Source organism: Phyllobates terribilis, unplaced genomic scaffold (assembly GCF_046119375.1).
Source record: "Phyllobates terribilis strain yellow unplaced genomic scaffold, ASM4611937v1 Scaffold_4506__1_contigs__length_60203, whole genome shotgun sequence".
NCBI classification, from domain to species: Eukaryota; Metazoa; Chordata; class Amphibia; order Anura; family Dendrobatidae; genus Phyllobates; species Phyllobates terribilis.
In genome coordinates, this window is record NW_027367257.1 from 15001 (window position 1) to 36366 (window position 21366).

The following is a 21366-nucleotide window of genomic DNA, read 5'->3' on the forward strand; positions in this document are numbered from 1 at the left end:
ATTTATAGTTCAGTAAAACTTCAGACAGGGCGCTGGACACATTGTGAAAAGTATACGTATACATGTAGTAATGACTGCTCTATCTAAAGACTGCTTGCTGGCTTTTATTACTCTGTAGCTGCTTGATACTGCTTTAAAGGGGCTGTACAGGACCTATTCTTAGCAGCTGTTCGCAGGCTCTTTGACCTTTGGAAGTCCACAGCTCCAGACTCTGACTAGTGGCCATTCTTGGATACTGCAGCTCTGCTCCCATTCATTTCAGTCAGAGACTATATCATGTTGTTTTCATGAGACCTCTCCAAAAGGTTTATTCACACTATATACATAATGTAGCAATAAACCCAAATAAGCATGGAACACTTTTAAAATACACATTTATTACTGTTTTAATAATTTGATGTGCTGAAGTTCAATGTTAAATTGTAATGGTTTCCTTTGCTTTTTCTTTTTGCTTTGCTTTTAGAAATAAAATGGTAGAATATTTGACTGACTGGGTAATGGGGACATCCAATCAAGCCGCGGATGAAGATGTTAAATGCTTAACAAGGTACTGAAATCTTCAGCTTTGATGTGACGTGAGTTTGTAAATATCTGCTATATAATGTTATGTCTCCTACAGGGACCTCGATCAGGCAAGCATGGAGGCTGTGGTGTCTCTTCTTGCTGGCCTGCCTCTTCAGCCTGAGGAAGGAGATGGAGTAGAGTTAATGGAAGCCAAGTCACAGTTGTTCCTCAAGTATGTGTATTGTATATTGAGGCTATAATTATCTCAGGTGGGTTTACTTGCAGGAAAGATACAAAATATTAGCTTTTTTCGGGGTGTATTTTATTAAGATCTTTTCTTTCCTTCAGTCCCTCACGTCCTTTAAGCTAGACATAAGACCTAATTCAGACGTTTATCACATACATGTCCTATCTGCGCTTTTCACACATATATAACATACCCCTTGGAATTTTTGGTGGTGTTCACATGTCTGTGATTTCGGACACAGATCAAAATCAAGCAACCAAGTCCATAGGTCTGTGAAAATAATTTTAACAGTACAATGGGTAGAAGAAGGCTTTTTTTTTTTTAATAGAAGAAAATCACAGATGTTACGCTCATGGTAAAAAGAGGCACATTGACCAAATAGGGAAGGAAATTGGATTCAAAACAACGATGAACGGTCCATTTTTTTTTTTTTTTTTATCCACATACATGAGAAAAAACTGACATCAGATTAAGGCCTAATCTCTTGGCCTAATGCTAGTTTTATAGACGGCTGTTCCCGACCTCCACATATAAATGCGCTCATTGGAGCATACATCTGTTCTCAAAGGACACCTCTGGAGCTGACCTTTACCCTTTAAAATCAAAAGAATTGGGCATGTTGAAATCCAATATGTCCGAGCCTTTGTTCCACTGATATCTGCCGTCATAGATGGTCAATCCTGCCAAGGTTGGCTGGTTTGGCCACTTTTATGGCATCGGATTTTACAGAGAAATATGTTTGACTCTTATCTGAGCTCAATATAACCCCACACACAGCCTATTGTTTTTAAAATAAATTTTCAGCATTTTCTTCGATTGCTCATAGTGGAGACATGACTGACTGCCCGATGACCAACTCTAGGTCGGGACAGCTGAACACATCCAAATATTATATGGTTGCTCATAAATTTTAAATGGCCTCCATGTAATATGTCTGAAAGGTGTGGCCACAAACAGTGTTTTGGGAATTGCTCTCGCCAGCAGAAGTAGTAGAAGCTTCCCTCAGTTTCATACCTAATGTATATCTAATAGTTTTAATATCTTTTGTTAGGTATTTCACCCTGTTCATGAATTTACTAAATGATTGTAGCGAAGTAGAAGATGATGGGACCCAGACTGGGGGAAGGAAACGAGGAATGTCACGGCGATTGGCTTCATTAAGACATTGTACGGTCTTGGCTATGTCAAATCTGTTAAATGCCAATGTAGACAGTGGCCTTATGCACTCAATAGGTGAGTTCCCATTGGGTTGTATCATCTAAAAACGTATCTTATTAATTTATATAAAATCTCTTATGCTTCTAGAAAGGTGTTTGCAGTTTCTGTGACTGAAGTCGATGAAATGTGAAATTTTCCTACTTTTCGATTTCTTATCATATGCATTCATTAGCTTTGTGCTGATGTCGCAATATACGGGCAGATCTGATTCAGCACTTTTTGACTTTGGTCAGCACTGGGCAGTCATTCTCCTGGGAAAATGTGCAAATAGATAAATGGTCATTTACATTATTCCTGCTCAGCATTGCCTAACCTATGCATATCTTCCTGCTAAATCTCTCTCCCAATATTCCAGTGGCACAAAGTTCATGTTCTAGGGGTACTTTTTCTACGTAAAGTCATGTGGAGCTTATTTTCTCTTGGCAACCTTTGTATTTCTAGGTCTTGGTTATCATAAGGATCTACAGACAAGAGCTACTTTTATGGAAGTCCTTACAAAAATCCTGCAACAGGGGACGGAATTTGACACGTTGGCTGAAACTGTTTTGGCTGATCGCTTTGAAAGACTGGTGGAATTGGTCACTATGATGGGGGACCAAGGGGAATTACCTATTGCAATGGCTCTAGCCAATGTCGTTCCCTGCTCACAGTGGGTCAGTTAGTTTTTGTATTTATTTTTATTGCTCTGTTGTATTTTTGTGCTTTAATAAAAAGGTTATTTATCTAGTATATTAAACAAAAATCAGTTTGGCATTGTCTAGCTATGTCACCTAAATGTTTTATATGTAGGGCTGAATATCAGTAGATCACATCTTCTAAACCTAGAGCCTACGGTGGACAACTTGTCTTACTAAGTGTTCTCAGGAAATTGGGGTTATACACTGCTCAAAAAAATAAAGGGAACACTCAAATAACACATCCTAGATCTGAATGAATGAAATATTCTCATTGAATACTTTGTTCTGTACAAAGTTGAATGTGCTGACAACAAAATCACACAAAAATCATCAATGGAAATCAAATTTATTAACCAATGGAAGCCTGGATTTGGAGTCACCCCCAAAATTAAAGTGGAAAAACACACTACAGGCTGATCCAACTTTGATGTAATGTCCTTAAAACAAGTCAAAATGAGGCTCAGTATTGTGTGTGGCCTCCACATGCCTGTATGACCTCCCTACAACGCCTGGGCATGCTCCTGATGAGGTTGCGGATGGTCTCCTGTGGGATCTCCTCCCAGACCTGGACTAAAGCATCCGCCAACTCCTGGACAGTCTGTGGTGCAACGTGACGTTGGTGGATGGAGCGAGACATGATGTCCCAGATGTGCGCAGTCGAATTCAGGTCTGGGGAATGGGCAGGCCAGTCCATAGCTTCAATGCCTTCATCTTGCAGTCACTGCTGACACACTCCCGCCACAAGGTCTGGCATTGTCCTGCATTAGGAGGAACCAAGGGTCAAGCGCACCAGCATATGGTGTCACAAGGCGTCTGAGGATGTCATCTCAGTACCTAATGGCAGTCAGGCTACCTCTGGTGAGCACATGGAGGCCGTGCGGCCCTCCAAAGAAATGCCACAGAACACCAGGATTGGCAAAGTCGCCACTGGCGCCCTGTGCTCTTCACAGATGAAAGCAGGTTCACACTGAGCACATGTGACAGACATGACAGAGTCTGGAGACGCTGTGGAGAGCGATCTGCCTGCAACATCCTTCAGCATGACCGGTTTGGCAGTGGGTCAGTAATGGTGTGGGGTGGCATTTCTTTGGAGGGCCGCAGAGCCCTCCATGTGCTCGCCAGAGGTAGCCTGACTGCCATTAGCTACTGAGATGAGCTCCTCAGACCCCTTGTGACACCGTTTGCTGGTGTGGTTGGCCCTGGGTTCCTCCTAATGGAGGACAATGCCAGACCTCATGTGGCTGGAGTGTGTCAGCAGTTCCTGCAAGATGAAGGCATTGAAGCTATGGACTGGCCTGCCCGTTCCCCAGACCTGAATCCGATTGCGCACATCTAGGACATCATGTCTCGCTCCATCCACCAACGTCACGTTGCACCACACACTGTCCAGGAGTTGGCTGATGCTTTAGTCCAGGTCTGGGAGGAGATCCCACAGGAGACCATCCGCAACCTCATCAGGAGCATGCCCAGGCGCTGTAGGGAGGTCATACAGGCACGTGGAGGCCACACACAATACTGAGCCTCATTTGGACTTGTTTTAAGGACATTACATCAAAGTTGGATCAGCCTGTAGTGTGTTTTTCCACTTTAATTTTGGGGGTGACTCCAAATCCAGGCCTCCATTGGTTAATAAACTTGATTTCCATTGATGATTTTTGTGTGATTTTGTTGTCAGCACATTCAACTTTGTACAGAACAAAGTATTCAATGAGAATATTTCATTCATTCAGATCTAGGATGTGTTATTTCAGTGTTCCCTTTATTTTTTTTGAGCAGTGTAGTTGAGACTGTGCTGACCCCAGTCTCTGAACAGTATTTTGGATAACAGTCCTATAGAGAATGAATGGAGTGGAAGTGCGCATTCTAATGGGATCGTACAGAGCCCTGTTCCTTGGATTGCTGGGGATCCCAGTCGTTGGGCTATCAGTAAGTTATTCCCTATCCTATTTGATAGTGGATAACTTTCAGTCTTGGGGAAATTTCCCTAAAATGGATCGTCTCATTAGAGACCCCATCTTTCAGAATGTGACCTCAACAGCAATGTGAATCTTTTTTGGTCCGCATATAGCTGACTTGGCAGGGGGAGGCTTTGGCTAGCCAAGCATTTCCACTTCAGATGGCGAAATGTAGTATACATCGTAGCCACTTTTGTAGAAAGACTCTCTTTTCTGGCTCTTAATGGTCCTGAGCAACTTGTGATATCTATATGCCCTAATGTGCATAATGGACAAGGGTTGTCTATATAAGACTTGTATAGATCCTTCTGTCAAATCTAGTTGGTAGTGAATCGTACTGAATAATACGTTTTTATTACGAAGTATGGAAGTTATCATGTAAGCTATGGCTCCTCAATATGTTAAATATATATATATAGGGTTCAATTTCACAGCCTGCTTTTTTCTATTTCATACCTTTTTTTTTAAATTTTGTTAATCTTGAATTCATAGTTGTTTTTTCTTTGCTCCATGCAGGATGAGCTTGCACGTGTCCTTGTGACGCTCTTTGATTCCAGACATCTCCTATATCAGCTTCTCTGGAACATGTTTTCAAAGGAAGTCGAGCTAGCAGACTCCATGCAGACACTCTTCAGAGGAAACAGCTTGGCTAGTAAAATTATGACCTTTTGTTTTAAGGTGTGTATGTCTCCTATTCATCCGATATTAGCTTTAGTTTTAAGAAGACTTTTTTTTTTTGGACAACTTAGTGGAAGCCGTCTCTTTTTGTTTTTAAGGGGAGTCTAAAAGCACAAAATGACGGTTAAAGACAAGCACAGGCGTGCGGTGCACCCTTGGCATGTCCAAGGAGTTGAGTGCAACTTCCTATCCTCTTGTTTTCATCTATCGCTGCCTGCCTCTCGAGAGTCTTATTGTGCTATGTTGGTGTTGGCTTAGCCACCGTGTACTTTTCGGGTTTGTGTGCATGATCAGTATTTGCTAGCAGAAATTTCTGCAGTATTTCTGCAAGGTTCTGCACCTCTTGGCAGCAAAAAGCACCTCTGAAATTCTGTGCGTTTTTTAAGCTTTTTTTGCATTTTCATGCGTTTTTTGTGCGTTTTTGCCTGCATTTTTTCCAATGCATTGTATATGAAAAACGCTGGCAAATCCGTACAAAGAATTGACATGCTGCTTATTTAAACACATGAAATCCTGTCAGAAAATTCCTGATCATGTGCACAGATCTTCCAAATTCTCATAGGAAATGATGGGATAAGGATTACAATGTGTTTCTGGCCCATTTCTGTGCGGAAAAAATGCACCAAAAACGCACCGTGTGCACATAGCCTTAAGATGCAGTTCTTTGTATTCTTTCTTTAGGTGTATGGGGCTACCTACCTACAGAAACTATTGGAACCGCTGCTGAGAGTAATCATTACATCCCCAGAATGGCAACATGTCAGCTTTGAAGTCGACTCTACAAGGTCTGAATTCTTATGAAATTTGGAAATCAGTGGTGGAGACTTTATTTAAGCAGCTACTACTGTATTATTATTTAATTACATTGCGAAATAAGACAAGAACCAGGTGATCTCAGCCAGTCATTGTATTTATTTTCAGTTGCCTAAGGTCGGCATGTGTTCACTTTTTTTCAAAATTATAAGTGCAGTGAAACTTATTGATATTTGAATGGACATTAGACTTGGGTTAAGTTCACTTGTGCATTCAGACATCTTTTTATTCCATTTTCGGAATAGACAAACTGAATTCGCATGCGAAAAGGATCCAGTCGAATGTCCACATGGACATTTTTGAACTTTAGACTTAAAAATGTTTGGCTGCCTCTTTTGAATCCCACCTGACTCTATGCTTTGCTTGAGAAAAACAGGCCATAAAAACATGTTTTTTATCAGGACAGTTGTCATCTCTGTGACTCAAATGTTTGCTGGTCTCTAGATTATAAAAATTTATGATCTAGTGGGTCTATATCTGGTGATTTTCTCAAGCTACATGGACATTGGCATATGTGGCCATTCTAAACGTTTATTTTAGGGAAGGTTGTTTGTCTAATAATCTTATTAGGTTAAATATTTTTGCTGGATGGCTATATATACATATACACACTGCTCAAAAAAATAAAGGGAACACTTAAACAACAGAATATAACTCCAAGTAAATCAAATTTCTGTGAAATCAAACTGTCCACTTAGGAAGCAACACTGATTGACAATCAATTTCACATGCTGTTGTGCAAATGGAATAGACAATAGATGGAAATTATTGGCAATTATCAAGACACCCTCAATAAAGGAGTGGTTCTGCAGGTGGGGACCACAGACCACATCTCAGTACCAATGCTTTCTGGCTGATGTTTTGGTCACTTCTGAATGTTGGTTGTGCTTTCACACTCGTAGTAGCATGAGACGGACTCTACAACCCACAGAAGTTGCTCAGGTAGTGCAGCTCATCCAGGATGACACATCAATGCGAGCTGTGGCAAGAAGGTTTGCTGTGTCTGTCAGCGTAGTGTCCAGAGGCTGGAGGCGCTACCAGGAGACAAGCCAGTACACGAGGAGACGTGGAGGGGGCCGTAGGAGGGCAACAACCCAGCAGCAGGACCACTACCTCCGCCTTTGTACAAGGAGGAACAGGAGGAGCACTGCCATAGCCCTGCAAAATTACCTCCAGCAGGCCACAAATGTGCATGTGTCTGCACAAACGGTTAGAAACCGACTCCATGAGGGTGGTATGAGGGCCCGACGTCCACAGATGGGGGTTGTGCTCACAGCCCAACACCGTGCAGGGCGCTTAGCATTTGCCACAGAACACCAGGATTGGCAAAGTCGCCACTGGCGCCCTGTGCTCTTCACAGATGAAAGCAGATTCACACTGAGCACATGTGACAGACGTGACAGAGTCTGGAGACGCCGTGGAAAGCGATCTGCTGCCTGCTACATCCTTCAGCATGACCGGTTTGGCAGTGGGTCAGTAATGGTGTGGGGTGGCATTTCTTTGAAGGGCCGCACAGCCCTCCATGTGCTCGCCAGAGGTAGCCTAACTGCCATTAGGTACCGAGATGAGATCCTCAGACCCCTTGTGAGACCATATGCTGGTGAGGTTGGCCCTGGGTTCCTCCTAATGCAGGACAATGCCAGACCTCATGTGGCTGGAGTGTGTCAGCAGTTAATGCAAGATGAAGGTATTGAAGCTATGGACTGGCCCGCCCGTTCCCCAGACCTGAATCCGATTGAGCACATCTGGGTCATAATGTCTCGCTCCATCCACCAACGTCACGTTGCACCACAGACTGTCCAGGAGTTGGCTGATGCTTTAGTCCAGGTCTGGGAGGAGATCCCACAGGAGACCATCCGCAACCTCATCAGGAGCATGCCCAGGCATTGTAGGGAGGTCATACAGGCACGTGGAGGCCAAACACAATACTGAGCCTCATTTGGACTTGTTTTAAGGACATTACATCAAACTTGGATCAGCCTGTGGTGTGTTTCTCCACTTTAATTTTGGGGGTGACTCCAAATCCAGGCCTCCATTGGTTAATAAATTTGATTTCCATTGATAATTTTTGTGTGATTTTGTTGTCCGCACATTCAACTTTATACAGAACAAAGTATTCAATGAGAATATTTCATTCATTCTGATCTAGGATGTGTTATTTGAGTGTTCCCTTTATTTTTTTGAGCAGTGTATATATTGTTGTAGAGCAGCTCACTCGGTTGCACACGGAGGTAGACACAGAACGCTGTCTCTTTAAATTTCTTATTGGTTTATTAAATGGCATAAACCAATATAGAGTTCATAAAAATAAACACTGCCCTTCTGGCATAACGGCAAAGCAAAAGAAAATGTACAGCATAGTCCTTGCACCTGCCGGGATCCAGCCACTCAGGGTTAGCAAAACACACAGTCCAGATTAGCACAAAAACACAAGCTCCTCTCTCTGGAGCCAGCCTCCCCAGATACTGAACACCATATGATTTTAATGGCTTGCTACTTATATCCCAGGCCACACCCTGAGTGGAGATATGTTGAACAGCCTCCCCACCCACTCTACAGCTGTCCTGGGCCGATTAACCCCTAGACACATAGTGTGCTGGAGCAAGCTTCTAGGTTTCAACTCACTGAAGCTAATAGCCTCAGTGAAAATAACTCCCCTCCAGTACACTTTGCCAATGACTTTGTCACACAAAAATATATACATATGTATATATCACATTAAAAGTAATACAATAAATAAATCTGAGTGCTACTTCCAATTGGCGTTGAATCTAAAACCATTTTCCTGTGTTTTTTTTTTCTGTACCTTCTTGTTCCAGTTATTCTCCTTAGTAATAATGGTGCAAGTATTCCCTTCAAGCTCCTGGGTGTTTACCACCAGACTTCTCTGTGGGAGCGACTGTCTTATGATTGGCTAGCATGAGAGGAGGAAAAGCTAACACCCACAGAGATGTTCGGTGGTACATGCCCAGTTGGTTGAAGAGAAAATTTGCCCCATTATTCTCAGAGGGTATAACTGAAACAATGAAGCACAGAAGGAAAAGAAAAGCTGTTGCATATCAGTGCAGCAGCGCCAATTTAAAGAAGTTGTCCGACCCTGAAATCTATATTTTTAAGCTAATCTGTGCTGTATTGTAATATACAGCTCCCCTATAAATTTTGTTTTTTGTTTCTGCCTTTTGTTCCTGTGGCTCTAACAAACTTGGCAGCGCCATGTGCTTTAATATCTAACCCCAAAGCCGGAGCTGGCACCGCCCGGCCTCAGTGTCCAGCACCGCTCTCTGCCCTCCTACTGCACACCCATTGGCTATCAGTATCTGCCCCAGCACTGAGCTCTATCATCACTGCAGTATTGGAAATAACAGAGCAGTGTCCTCATCTCTGGAAAACAGCACAATCACTCCGCTCCACATCCACAGTGGTGATAGAGCTGTCACATGTCCCCCACATCACCCCTGACATAGGAATACAGTGAAGTGAAGAGTCTATAGTGATGTGTGTGTGCAATAGTGTAAATATGTGTGTGTATCTCTACATATAGACCTCCTAATGCACTACAGCTGCTGCAGAACCTCATAATATGCACCTAAGCTGCTACAGAACGTGTGAAAGTGTGGCACGGTCCATTTTACCATCTGTGTGTGCTGTCTGTGTGACACATACCGGAATAAAATCATTCAGCTGTCATTACAGCGATACATGTGGGGCCTTTCCTCACACATCTGTTTCTATTGCTTACAGCTTACCATGGTTCATTCCTGTTTATCTAAGTGCATGTGAGTTATGGTTGTTTTGGTTGTGAATGGTGTTCTATTTTCCAGCGTGAACTGCACACAGCATTGTGGGCTCTATATGTGTGTGCCCACTCTCTTTCCCTATACGTCTTGTGCTTCCTATTTCGGGCTGTTTTGCTTATATATCTTGTTTTCATATATGTATATGGCATTATCCATGTGGATAAATATATGTAGTTACTGCCAGGACCCTGCAGTCTTTGTTTACAACTGCCTTAGATTATTGCAGTGTTTTCATTATATACTAGTATCTGGTGAGGGTGCAGCACGCCATATGACCATAGAATATTGCATTATTTGACATCTTCACTTCTGTGAGCACTTATATGGAGTTATAACAATACCCAGGATCATCATTGTCCATATTGTACACTGGTATATCTATTTATGTGCTTCTCATGGTTTTCTCTTTTGGTCTATTTTAGACTAAGGGGTGTGTATTACTATGTTGGACATGTGGTGTTAAATGTTTTTATGGTCTATGTTAATGGTGTTTAATAAAGATATATACATTTTGAATATTTAATTAGGTGTGCTCATCCTTATGTACTGGCCCTCCTCTCTTGTTTTTGCTCTGTATGCTCAGAGCGGTCACTGAACCAGTCCTGGCTCTGCCCCCGTGACTGAAACCTGAATGCTGCTGGGGGAATAAAGTTCATTTTCTCCCCGGAGCGTTTGGCTAAGTGTGGGCGCCAAGCAGGTTAATAACGCTATTAACCTGCAGATTAACCCCTTATTTGCAGGTTTATAGCGTTTTTTTGGTGATATCTTCCTTTTAAAGATGTGCAAAGATAATGATACATAGAGAGATAAATAGATAATAGATATTCTGCAGATTTATAGCTTTACAACCACACAAGAATTTAAAAAATGTCAGCCTTTAGAGCTTGGCATGTGGAGCTTATTGTCCAGCTTTGTATTAACCAAATAAATAAATAGGGGGATTCCAAGCCATTTTTTCTATTTTTGATAATCAGCCAAGGTAAAGCAGACAGCTGGGGGCTGATATTATCAGACTGGGAAGGTCCTTTGTTATTGGACACTTCCCATTCTAAAAATACCAGCCTTCAACCGCCCCAGAAGTGGCGCATCACAAGAGATAGTAGAAGGTAGTTAGGGTATGTGCCCACGATCCGTAGCCGCCAGCGGCCCCGAGGCTGTTGAATTATTTATTGTTGTTTATGCAAATGAGTGTCGCGATTTTTTTTTTTTTTGACATGTGGACTTTCCTCATTGATGTTAATATATGGGGAAAGTCCACATTCGCACCCGCAAGAGAAATTGACATGCTGCTGGTCTGAAGGACGCGCCGCATGTCAGTTTCCGCTGGTGATCCGCAGGTGTACAGAGACGCATAGTGGACATGGGATTTGTAGAAATCCCATCCACTATGCTGTAACATCTGGTCACTGCGGGTTTGACGCTGCATGAAAACACAGCTTCAAACCCACAGCGGCTCCTGATCGTGTGTACAGCCCCTTAGGGTTGATGTCAGCTGGTATCAAGCCCAGGAGTTATTAATGGAGAGGCGTACATCAGTCACCCCCATTTACTAACTTAGTAATAAAAGGAAAAACACAAAAATAATTTATTGAAATAAACACTCCCTTACACTTCCTTGTTCACCACTTTATTTAAAAATAAAAAATAAGAACATCCCTTGCAGGTCCAACGTAGTTCACCTAATCTAATGTAGTCCAGCGAATCCAACAAAGTCTATGGAGCCTTGTTCTGACACTCCATAGTCTTTGCCAACAGCCACTTCCGGGTCATTCTGTGCTGCGCTTTACTCGGTGACTCTAGACTTGATAGATGGATAATAGATAGATTAATAAATAGATAATATATAGATAGATGGATGATGGATAGATAGAGGGATGGATAGATAATGAATGGATGAAAAAAAAGATACAGTGGGGAAAATATGTATTTGATACACTGCCAATTTTGCAGGTTTTCCCTCCTACAAAGAATGAAGAGGTCTGTCATTTTTATCGTAGGTACACTTCACCTGTGAGAGACAGAATCTAAAAAAAATCCAGAAAATCACATTGTACGATTTTTCATAATTAATTTGCATTTTATTGCATGAAATAAGTATTTGAAACAATAGAAAAACCGAATTTAATATTTGGTATAGAAATCTTTGTTTGAAATTACAGAGAAACGTTTCCTGTAGTTCTTGACCAAGTTTGCACACACTACAGCAGAGATTTTGGCCAACTTCTCCATACAGATCTTCTCCAGATCTTTCAGGTTTTGGGGCTGTCGCTGGGCAATATTGAGCTTAAGCTCCCTCCAAAGATTTTCTATTGGATTCAAGTCTGTAGACTGACTAGGCCACTACAGGACATTGAAATGCTTCTTACGGAGCCACTCCTTAGTTGCCCTGGCTGTGTGTTTTGGGTCATTGTCATTCTGGAAGACCCAGCCATGACCCATCTTCAATGCTCTTACTGAGGGAACGAAGTTGTTGGCCAAAATCTCGCTATACATGACCCCATCCATTCTCCCTTCAATGCGGTGTAGTCGTCCTGTCCCCTTTGCAGAAAAGCACCCACAAAGTATGATGTTTCCCCCACCATGCTTCACGGGTGGGACGGTGTTCTTGGGGTTGTACTCGTCCTCCTTCTTCCGCCAAACACAGCGAGTAGAGTTGATACCAAAAAGTTCTATTTTGGTCTCATCTGACCACATGACCTTCTCCCATGCCTCCTCTGGATCATCCAGATGGTCACTCGTGAACTTCAAATGGGCCTGGACATGTGCTGGCGTGAGCAGGGGGACCTTGCGTGCCCTGCAAGATTTTAATCCATGACTTCATAGTGTGTTGCTAACGGTAATGTTTGAGACTGTGGTCCCAGCTCTCCTCAGGTCATTGACCAGGTCCTTCCGTGTAGTTCTCATTCCTGACCTTTCTCAGAATCATTCTTGCCCCACGAGGTGAGATTTTGCCTGGAGCCCCAGACCAAGAAAGATTGACAGTCATCTTGTGTTTCTTCCATTTTCTAATAATTATGCACACAGTTGTTACCTTCTCAACAAGCTGCTTGCCTAATGTCCTGTAGCCCATCCCAGCTTTGTTCAGGTCTTCAATTTTGTCCTTAGACAACTCTTTGGTCTTGGCCATGCTGAAGAGGTTGGAGTGTGATTGATTATGTGGACAGGTGTCTATTATACAGGTAACGAGTTCAAACAGGTGCAGTTAATACAGGTAATGAGTGCAGAGTAGGAGGGTTTCTTAAAGAAAAGCTAACAGGTTAGTGAGAGACCATTCTTCGTTCTTGGTAGGTGATCAAATACTTATTTCATGCAATAAAATGCAATTTTAAGTATTTAAAAATCCTACAAATATGATTTTCTGTTTTTTATTTTTAGATCCTGTCTCTCACAGGTGAAGTGTACCTACGATACAAAATTACAGACCTCTCCATTTCTTTGTAGGTGGGAAAACTTGCAAAATCAGCAGTGTATCAAATACTTTTTTCCCCCACTGTAGATGGATAGATGAATAGATGGATGATCGATGGATTAATAGATGGATAGATATATAGTGGTGGACAGACACACATCACATTATACTCGCCTATGTAGAAGCCTTTTCCTTCCTGAGGTTCCAGGAGAACACTGGGTGTTAGGCACTTTCTGTTTTCCAGTGACATGAGGCTTTCATGTGACCCTAATGTCCTGGCAGGAACTTCAGACTTTCCTGAGATTGAATGGTGGAGAAAGCTTTTAGCCTTATTCTCCACCATTCAATTCATCAGTCTGTCAGCTATCAGCTGAGTCATTCCCCTGCTGCCTGCCCCATTCTCCTGCTACAGGAGGGTCTGGCAGATACTGGGGGCATGGCTTCAGTTGTGACATTACACCAATCTCTGCCAGACAGGAAAACTCTAGTTGGGGAAGTGAGCAGTTCCTACAGAATCAGGAGAGAGCTGCTCACTTGACTAAGTGTGATATCTAGGACACGCTGCAGAATGCTGACAGGGAGTATATTACACGCGATCAGCATTCTGCAGCCTAGATACACACACACATTATACACAAAGCCCGGACAACCCCTTTAAGGAGGTACTCTGTTTAAATAAAAACAAATCTGTGAACAAACCTTTTTCTGTGAGCTTTCTGACTGCAGAGTTTGTGACCTTCTATTTTTTTTTCTGAAGTAGAGAGGACTAAATAAAAAAAAATATATAGAAGTTTGATCATAAATCGGCTTATAAGAAAGATCAGGTTTACAAACTTTTCCATCAGGTTGTGCTTACTGATGGATTCACTGTTAACTCATTCTGCAGTCAGCTGTGTACTGATATGTATAAATTCTGTAGAAATTAAACCTTTCAACATTTACAGTTTCACTGTATTGCAAAAATTATTTTTTTGAATTTTACTTGAAAAAGCATGCATCTAAGTAAAAGCAAAATTACCCTTTGTGGTGTCCATATCCTTTAACCACCTAAAAATGCACTCCCAGCAAAAGTTCTATCCCATTAACCTCTCTTAATGTGTGTGATATAGTGTAGGTGTATTAAAATACTTGCCGTTCGCTGTCTTTTCTGGTTTCCAGTTGTCCTCCGTCTCCTTTTCTGTAACTCGTGACTTTAATTTAGACTGTCCGGATCACACTGGGGTTTGTGTGGCCCTGAAGTCGCTTTCAGGCCACATTCACATGTTCACAAGTATTTGGTCAGTATTTTACATCAGTATGTGTAAGCCAAAAGCAGGCGTAGGGTAATCAGAGGAAAAGTGTAATAGAAACACATTACAACTAATGTATTTATCACCCACTCCTGGTTTTGGCTTACAAATACTGATGTAGAATACTGACCAAATACTGAATGTGGTCTCACAATGTAAGCCCATGGAGTCTCGGTCTTCCTCTCCAGAGGCTTACATTGATGAAAGTAGCACCGCCCCACACAATGGTCCTTATGCGATCTGGAGTAGTTGAGCAGCGCTAATGTGACGCAGGAAAGGTACGGAACAACTGTAAAAACTGGAGAAGACTGCCATTGGTGAGTATTTTACTGCATCTATATTGCTACAATGGTATGCTGGGAATGTAAGGGTATGTGCCCACGATGCGACCAGACCTGCGGGTTTGACGCTGCGGAGGAGCTGCCGGCAGCTTCCGCCCTAATTTTATGTAAATGAGCGGCACTTTTTTTCTTTTTTTTAACATACAAACTTTCCTAGAGGTTAATCTATGGGGAAAGTCCACATGTGGACCTGCAGGCGAAATTGACATGCTGTGGTCTGGAAAGATGCGCCACATTTCAGTTTCTGCGGGTGATCACCAGGTGCCCAGATAGGCATAGTGGGCATGTGATTTATAGAAATCCCATCCACTATGCTGTAACAACTGTCCGCTGCGGTTTTGATGCATAAGTCCACAGCGTCAAACCCGTAGCAAATCCGGACCGTGGGCACATACCCTTAGCTTACCCTTTTAGCTATTGCACTTTTATAAACCCATGAAGCCAAGTTGAGACTATTGTGCCTGGTAAGGTCATGCTGTATTTTTATTTCCTTTTCTAAACCCATCTTTTCTCCTAATTTGAGATTGTGCTTTACTTTGAAGGTTGGATGGAGTTGAAGTCCTTGAAGAAAATCAACGTTGTCTTCTGCAGATGACTGAGAAATTCTTTCATGCCATTATTAACTCGACTCATGAATTCCCTACTCAGTTGCGGAGTGTGTGCCATTGTTTGTACCAGGTATGTGAAACAGTGTGCGCAGTTATAAAATAGAGGACAAGGTTTGTTTTTAATTTGTTCTTATATGTTGCACTGGTTTTTCTTTGTTTTAGATACTTTGCTTCTCAGTATTGTTTATTTTCAGTATTCTGTTTATTTAAAATTGGGTTTGTAGATAGTCGTTTATGGAATATACCAAATACTGTTAGTGTCTTCCACAAATTTTAGCTTTGTTCCATTTACAGGTTTAGAATTTATCTGAAAGGGGTTTCACTTTTTATGATCCTTCTGTTGGATTAAATACCGAACTACCAAATGATTACATTTTTTTTTTACTCCTGATCTTCTTTTCACTTTCACACAAATTTGAAAGTTTAACTTGGATTTCCTGGGTGACGGTGTGAAAATCGTAGGTGTCTCCCACCCGCTTGCCGTATTGTATACCATAAATTGTAAGTGCCTAAAGGGTGAGAATTGATTCACATGACTTTGTTCCATTGGCCAGGTCAGGAATCTGTGACCCTTGGATGCTAGGCCTTCAAATCTTCTTCCCTTATGGCATTCTTTGGTCCTCCTTTGGATTATCTGGTCGGGCGCAACGTCATCCTTGCGTTGTGACGCAAAAACAACATTGCTCTAGCACGGCTAATCAAAAGAACAGATGGTAAGGGGATTTGCAAGCCTACTGTCCAGCAGTCACGTTACTGACCTGGCCGATGGACCGGAGTTCTGCAAATTGATTCTCCCATCCTTCGTGAAGAGAATAACAATGATTATTTTTCAACTTCAGCACTTTTCCAGAGGAGAGATATATTAGGAAGGAAGTGAACAGTTCTTGAAGTTGATTTGTTGGAATCAGAAGAAATTGGCAAGGTCAAGAATCTACTGTAATAACTTACTGATCGTTGTGGGATCTGATGGTTTGTGAACCGTACACATCTGAAGGGAGTCTGCAGAGCTCCATATAAATGGAGAAGAGGTCTATCATGAGCCCCTGCTCCATTCATTATTTATTGGACTGCCAAAGATAAGAGTTCAGGATTGACTTTTTCCGTTAGTCCTATACTCAGTGAATAGAGCTGGCATGTGCATGCTTGACTTCCACTCCATATATAATGAACCCTGCCACACAAAAAAAGATGTTCAGGTATAGTTTGGGAAACATGGCTGAGAGCTCGGTGTGTTGACTAAGCCTGCAAAATTCACTAGATGTTGATCTAATAAAATATATGTGGGATCTGCTGTATAAACAAGTCTGATCCATGAAGGCCACAACTTACAGGACTTAAAGGATCTGCTAACATTTTGCTGTTACATGCCACAGGATACCTTAGATCTTCAGAGTCTATAGCTTAAGGGATCACAGTTGCTTTAGGGGCACAAAGGGAGCCTACACAATATTAGATAGGTTGTGTTATTGTCATGGCTGTTTGATATATACCGTATACCTTATATACCTTATAAAATTTGTGATTGCAGTATTTGCGCCTTGCCCTCTTAGCTACAGCACTGTGTTCACAGCCTCTTTTAGAGATGGACTGTATTTATTTTAGCACTCAGTAATCTTAAAGCATATTTGTGAATACAGCAAGTGTTGCTCATGTGTCAACTGTGCGCTGAAAAAGAAGCTGCATATATGAATTTACCCTTTGTCCAAGTGTATTTTATGTTGAAGTATAGCATCTACAAAATAAAAGATCAGCTCACTTTTTTCTCGCTTTGGAAGTTAGGGTTATGTGTTTCTATTACCTATGTGTAGGGTCTTACTCTTGTTAGAAACGGATTACAAGTGATCTTTTCATGTAAAGCCCCCGTCACACTAAGCGAGATCGCTGCTGAGTCAAAGTTTTATGACGCAACAGCGACCTCAGCAGCGATCTCGCTACGTTTGACACTTAGCCGCGACCAGGCCCCTGCTGTGAGATCGCTGGTCCTGTCGAAATGACCTGGACCATTTTTTGATCGTTGAGGTCCCGCTGGGTAGCATGCATCGGTGTGTTTGACACCTTACCAACGACCTCGTTGGCGACTCAGAACTGAGACACATAGGCGTGCATTTGCGTTGCATCGTTATACAGGTCGCCGTATCGTTTCTGCGTCGTTGGGAAGATCTAACTGTTTGACATCTCACCAGCGACCACGTAGCGACGCAGCAACGATCCCTGCCAGGTCGTATCGTTATCGGGACGCTGTAGCGTCGCGAAGTGTGCCGGTACCTTTAGGGCCTGTTCACACTGCTTTCAGGAGTGCGTTTATGTTTAACTTTTCAACGAGTCAGTTTTATGACACTTTGGGCTACATTTGTTCCCTTTTCCTTTGGTGTCCACCTTTTTAGAGAGCCACAGAAACCTAGTGAATTACATTCTTGTGTACATCTGAAAAATGTCCATAAGTTGTAACAAAGATGACTTATCCAGAACCATAGCATTCCTCCCCAAACCCAGCAAGTGTGTGACTGACTGAAAGAAGACAAAGCCTTTATATAAGCATAGTAACTTTTTATTTTTGTCAAAATGTGACCTAGCAGTTTTAGTAGCCCGAAGAACCCATCTCTCAGAACAGCAATGGCCAGCACTTATGGGCAGTTCATCCAATTTCCCCATTGTTTTTCAAATTCAGCTAATGCTGCTCTCTTCACTTTTTTTTTTAATTTTATTTCCTAATAGAATAGTGGGATTCAGTCCCTGAATCACTTCTGCAATGCTTGCCTATAACCTTCCTTGCATGAAATAATCATGTATCCACTCTGAGCTGTACCAGCCGTGTTCCCAAAAGCCCCCACAAATCCCAGCAGACAAACCTTGGGGTCCAATGGAATCTGAATGTCTTATACTCTAATTGAATCCTTAATTTCTCCCCTTTCAATTTTTCTCCTTCCTCTCTACAATGAGGGCATATATTATCTCTCACCCATTTTACTCACTGTCCATGGATTTCTATACACAACCTATGAATTAGAAAGAACAGAGACCACCTCTGTGCTATATATTTATGGAAAACAGACTTGGGCATTATAATATTTCACATCACTCTTCAAATGAGATGGGACCCACATCTGCTTCCCATTTCCCTTTTAACTATATCCTTGGGGTCTTCTACAATCTCCATCAATAGTGTCTTATAAAGCTTAGAGTTAAGACTTTAGTATCCTTTATATGGACAAACATGTTCAAGCATTCTATTCTTGGAGATATTAAGGTCTACCCGTCCTGTTCTGTGCTTGGCAGGACTGTGGAGTCGGTAAGCCAAACCACCGACTCAGATGCCTCAATTTCCCTGACTCCCGACTCCACAGCACTGCCTCAATACTGAGCATGTACTTAAAGTGCAGCACAGATTCATCTCACCTAAAAGTCTAGACCCTTAGATCAGGAGTAGAACAGAGATTTATAGAACATTTCATAACTTTCCCAAATTCTTATGAAAACATTTACAGCACATCCTGCATTGCAGTACTGTACCAATATATTATATTATGTACAGGCCCGGTGCTTGACCAGCATTTAATTTCAGGAACTTGTAGAACTCAGACTGCTGAAGGTCAAACTCCTTCCCTCAGTGGTTTGAAGGAATGCAAGTAGCCCTCTGAGTATGGTTCATGCACATACCCCAGCCCCTTTCTTTCCCAATCCCTAAATGGGTATATACAGTACAGTCCAAAAGTTTGGACACACCTTCTCATTTAAAGATTTTTCTGTATTTTCATGACTATGAAAATTGTACATTCACATTGAAGGCATCAAAACTATGAATTAACACATGTGGAATTATATACTTAACAAAAAAGTGTGAAACAACTGAAAATATGTCTTATATTCTAGGTTCTTCAAAGTAGCCACCTTTTGCTTTGATGACTGCTTTGCACACTCTTGGCATTCTCTTGATGAGCTTCAAGAGGTAGTCACCGGAAATGGTTTTCACTTCACAGGTGTGCCCTGTCAGGTTTAATAAGTGGGATTTCTTGCCTTATTAATGGGGTTGGGACCATCAGTTGTGTTGTGCAGAAGTCTGGTGGATACACAGCTGTTAGTCCTACCGAATAGACTGTTAGAATTTGTATTATGGCAAGAAAAAAGCAGCTAAGTAAAGAAAAACAAGTGGCCATCATTACTTTAAGAAATGAAGGTCAGTCAGTGCAAAAAATTGGGAAAACTTTGAAAGTGTCCCCAAGTGCAGCTGCAAAAACCATCAAGCGCTACAAAGAAACTGGCTCACATGAGGACCGCCCCAGGAAAGGAAGACCAAGAGTTACCTCTGCTTCTGAGGATAAGTTTATCCGAGTCACCAGCCTCAGAAATCGCAGGTTAGCAGCAGCTCAGATTAGAGACCAGGTCAATGCCACACAGAGTTCTAGCAGCAGACACATCTCTTCAACAACTGTTAAGAGGAGACTTTGTGCAGCAGGCCTTCATGGTAAAATAGCTGCTAGGAAACCACTGCTAAGGAAAGGCAACAAACAGAAGAGACTTGTTTGGGCTAAAGAACACAAGGAATGGACATTAGACCAGTGGAAATCTGTGCTTTGGTCTGATGAGTCCAAATTTGAGATCTTTGGTTCCAACCACGGTGTGTTTGTGCGACGCAGAAAAGGTGAACAGATGGACTCTACATGCCTGGTTCCCACCGTGAAGCATGGAGGAGGAGGTGTGATGGTGTTTTGCTGGTGACACTGTTGGGGATTTATTCAAAATTGAAGGCATACTGAACCAGCATGTCTACCACAGCATCTTGCAGCGGCATGCTATTCCATCCGGTTTGCGTTTAGTTGGACCATCATTTATTTTTCAACAGGACAATGACCCCAAACACACCTCCAGGCTGTGTAAGGGCTATTTGACCAAGAAGGAGAGTGATGGGGTGCTACGCCAGGTGACCTGGCCTCCACAGTCACCAGACCTGAACCCAATCGAGATGGTTTGGGGTGAGCTGGACCGCAGAGTGAAGGCAAAAGGGCCAACAAGTGCTAAGCATCTCTGGGAACTCCTTCAAGATTGTTGGAAGACCTTTCCCGGTGACTACCTCTTGAAGCTCATCAAGAGAATGCAAAGCAGTCATCAAAGCAAAGGGTGGCTACTTTGAAAAACCTAGAATATAAGATATATTTTCAGTTGTTTCACACTTTTTTGTTAAGTATATAATTCCACATGTGTTAATTCATAGTTTTGATGCCTTCAGTGTGAATGTACAATTTTCATAGTCATGAAAATTCAGAAATTTCTTTAAATGAGAAGGTGTGTCCAAACTTTTGGTCTGCACTGTACATGTAGTATAATGCACAGCCCATAGTCATCCATGTAGTATAATGCACAGCCTATAGTCATCCATGTAGTATAATGCACAGCCCATAGCCATACATGTAGTATAATGCACAGCCCATAGTCATCCATGTAGTATAATGCACAGCCCATAGCCATACATGTAGTATAATGCACAGCCCATAGTCCTACATGTAGTATAATGCACAGCCCATAGTCATACATGTAGTATAATGCACAGCCTATAGTCATCCATGTAGTATAATGCACAGCCCATAGTCCTACATGTAGTATAATGCACAGCCCATAGTCCTACATGTAGTATAATGCACAGCCCATAGGCATACATGTAGTATAATGCACAGCCCATAGTCCTACATGTAGTATAATGCACAGCCCATAGGCATACATGTAGTATAATGCACAGCCCATAGCCATACATGTAGTATAATGCACAGCCCATAGCCATACATGTAGTATAATGCACAGCCCATAGTCCTACATGTAGTATAATGCACAGCCCATA

At 42.1% G+C, this 21366-nt stretch overlaps 1 protein-coding gene across 1 annotated transcript in view; it reads left to right on the plus strand.

Annotated features, from left to right (window-relative positions):
• The window catches only part of LOC141249376 (neurofibromin-like), a gene marked incomplete at both ends in the record, with an annotated part of 30558 nt that extends 14952 nt beyond the window's left edge, over positions 1 to 15606 (plus strand). Inside the window, 7 exons of the mRNA XM_073669597.1 lie at positions 464 to 547; positions 620 to 736; positions 1803 to 1984; positions 2411 to 2622; positions 5118 to 5279; positions 5961 to 6064; positions 15471 to 15606. Coding sequence (XP_073525698.1) covers positions 464 to 547; positions 620 to 736; positions 1803 to 1984; positions 2411 to 2622; positions 5118 to 5279; positions 5961 to 6064; positions 15471 to 15606 — 997 coding nt within the window. The remainder of the gene's footprint in view (positions 1 to 463; positions 548 to 619; positions 737 to 1802; positions 1985 to 2410; positions 2623 to 5117; positions 5280 to 5960; positions 6065 to 15470) is intronic.
• Between the last annotated feature and the right edge of the window lie 5760 nt (positions 15607 to 21366).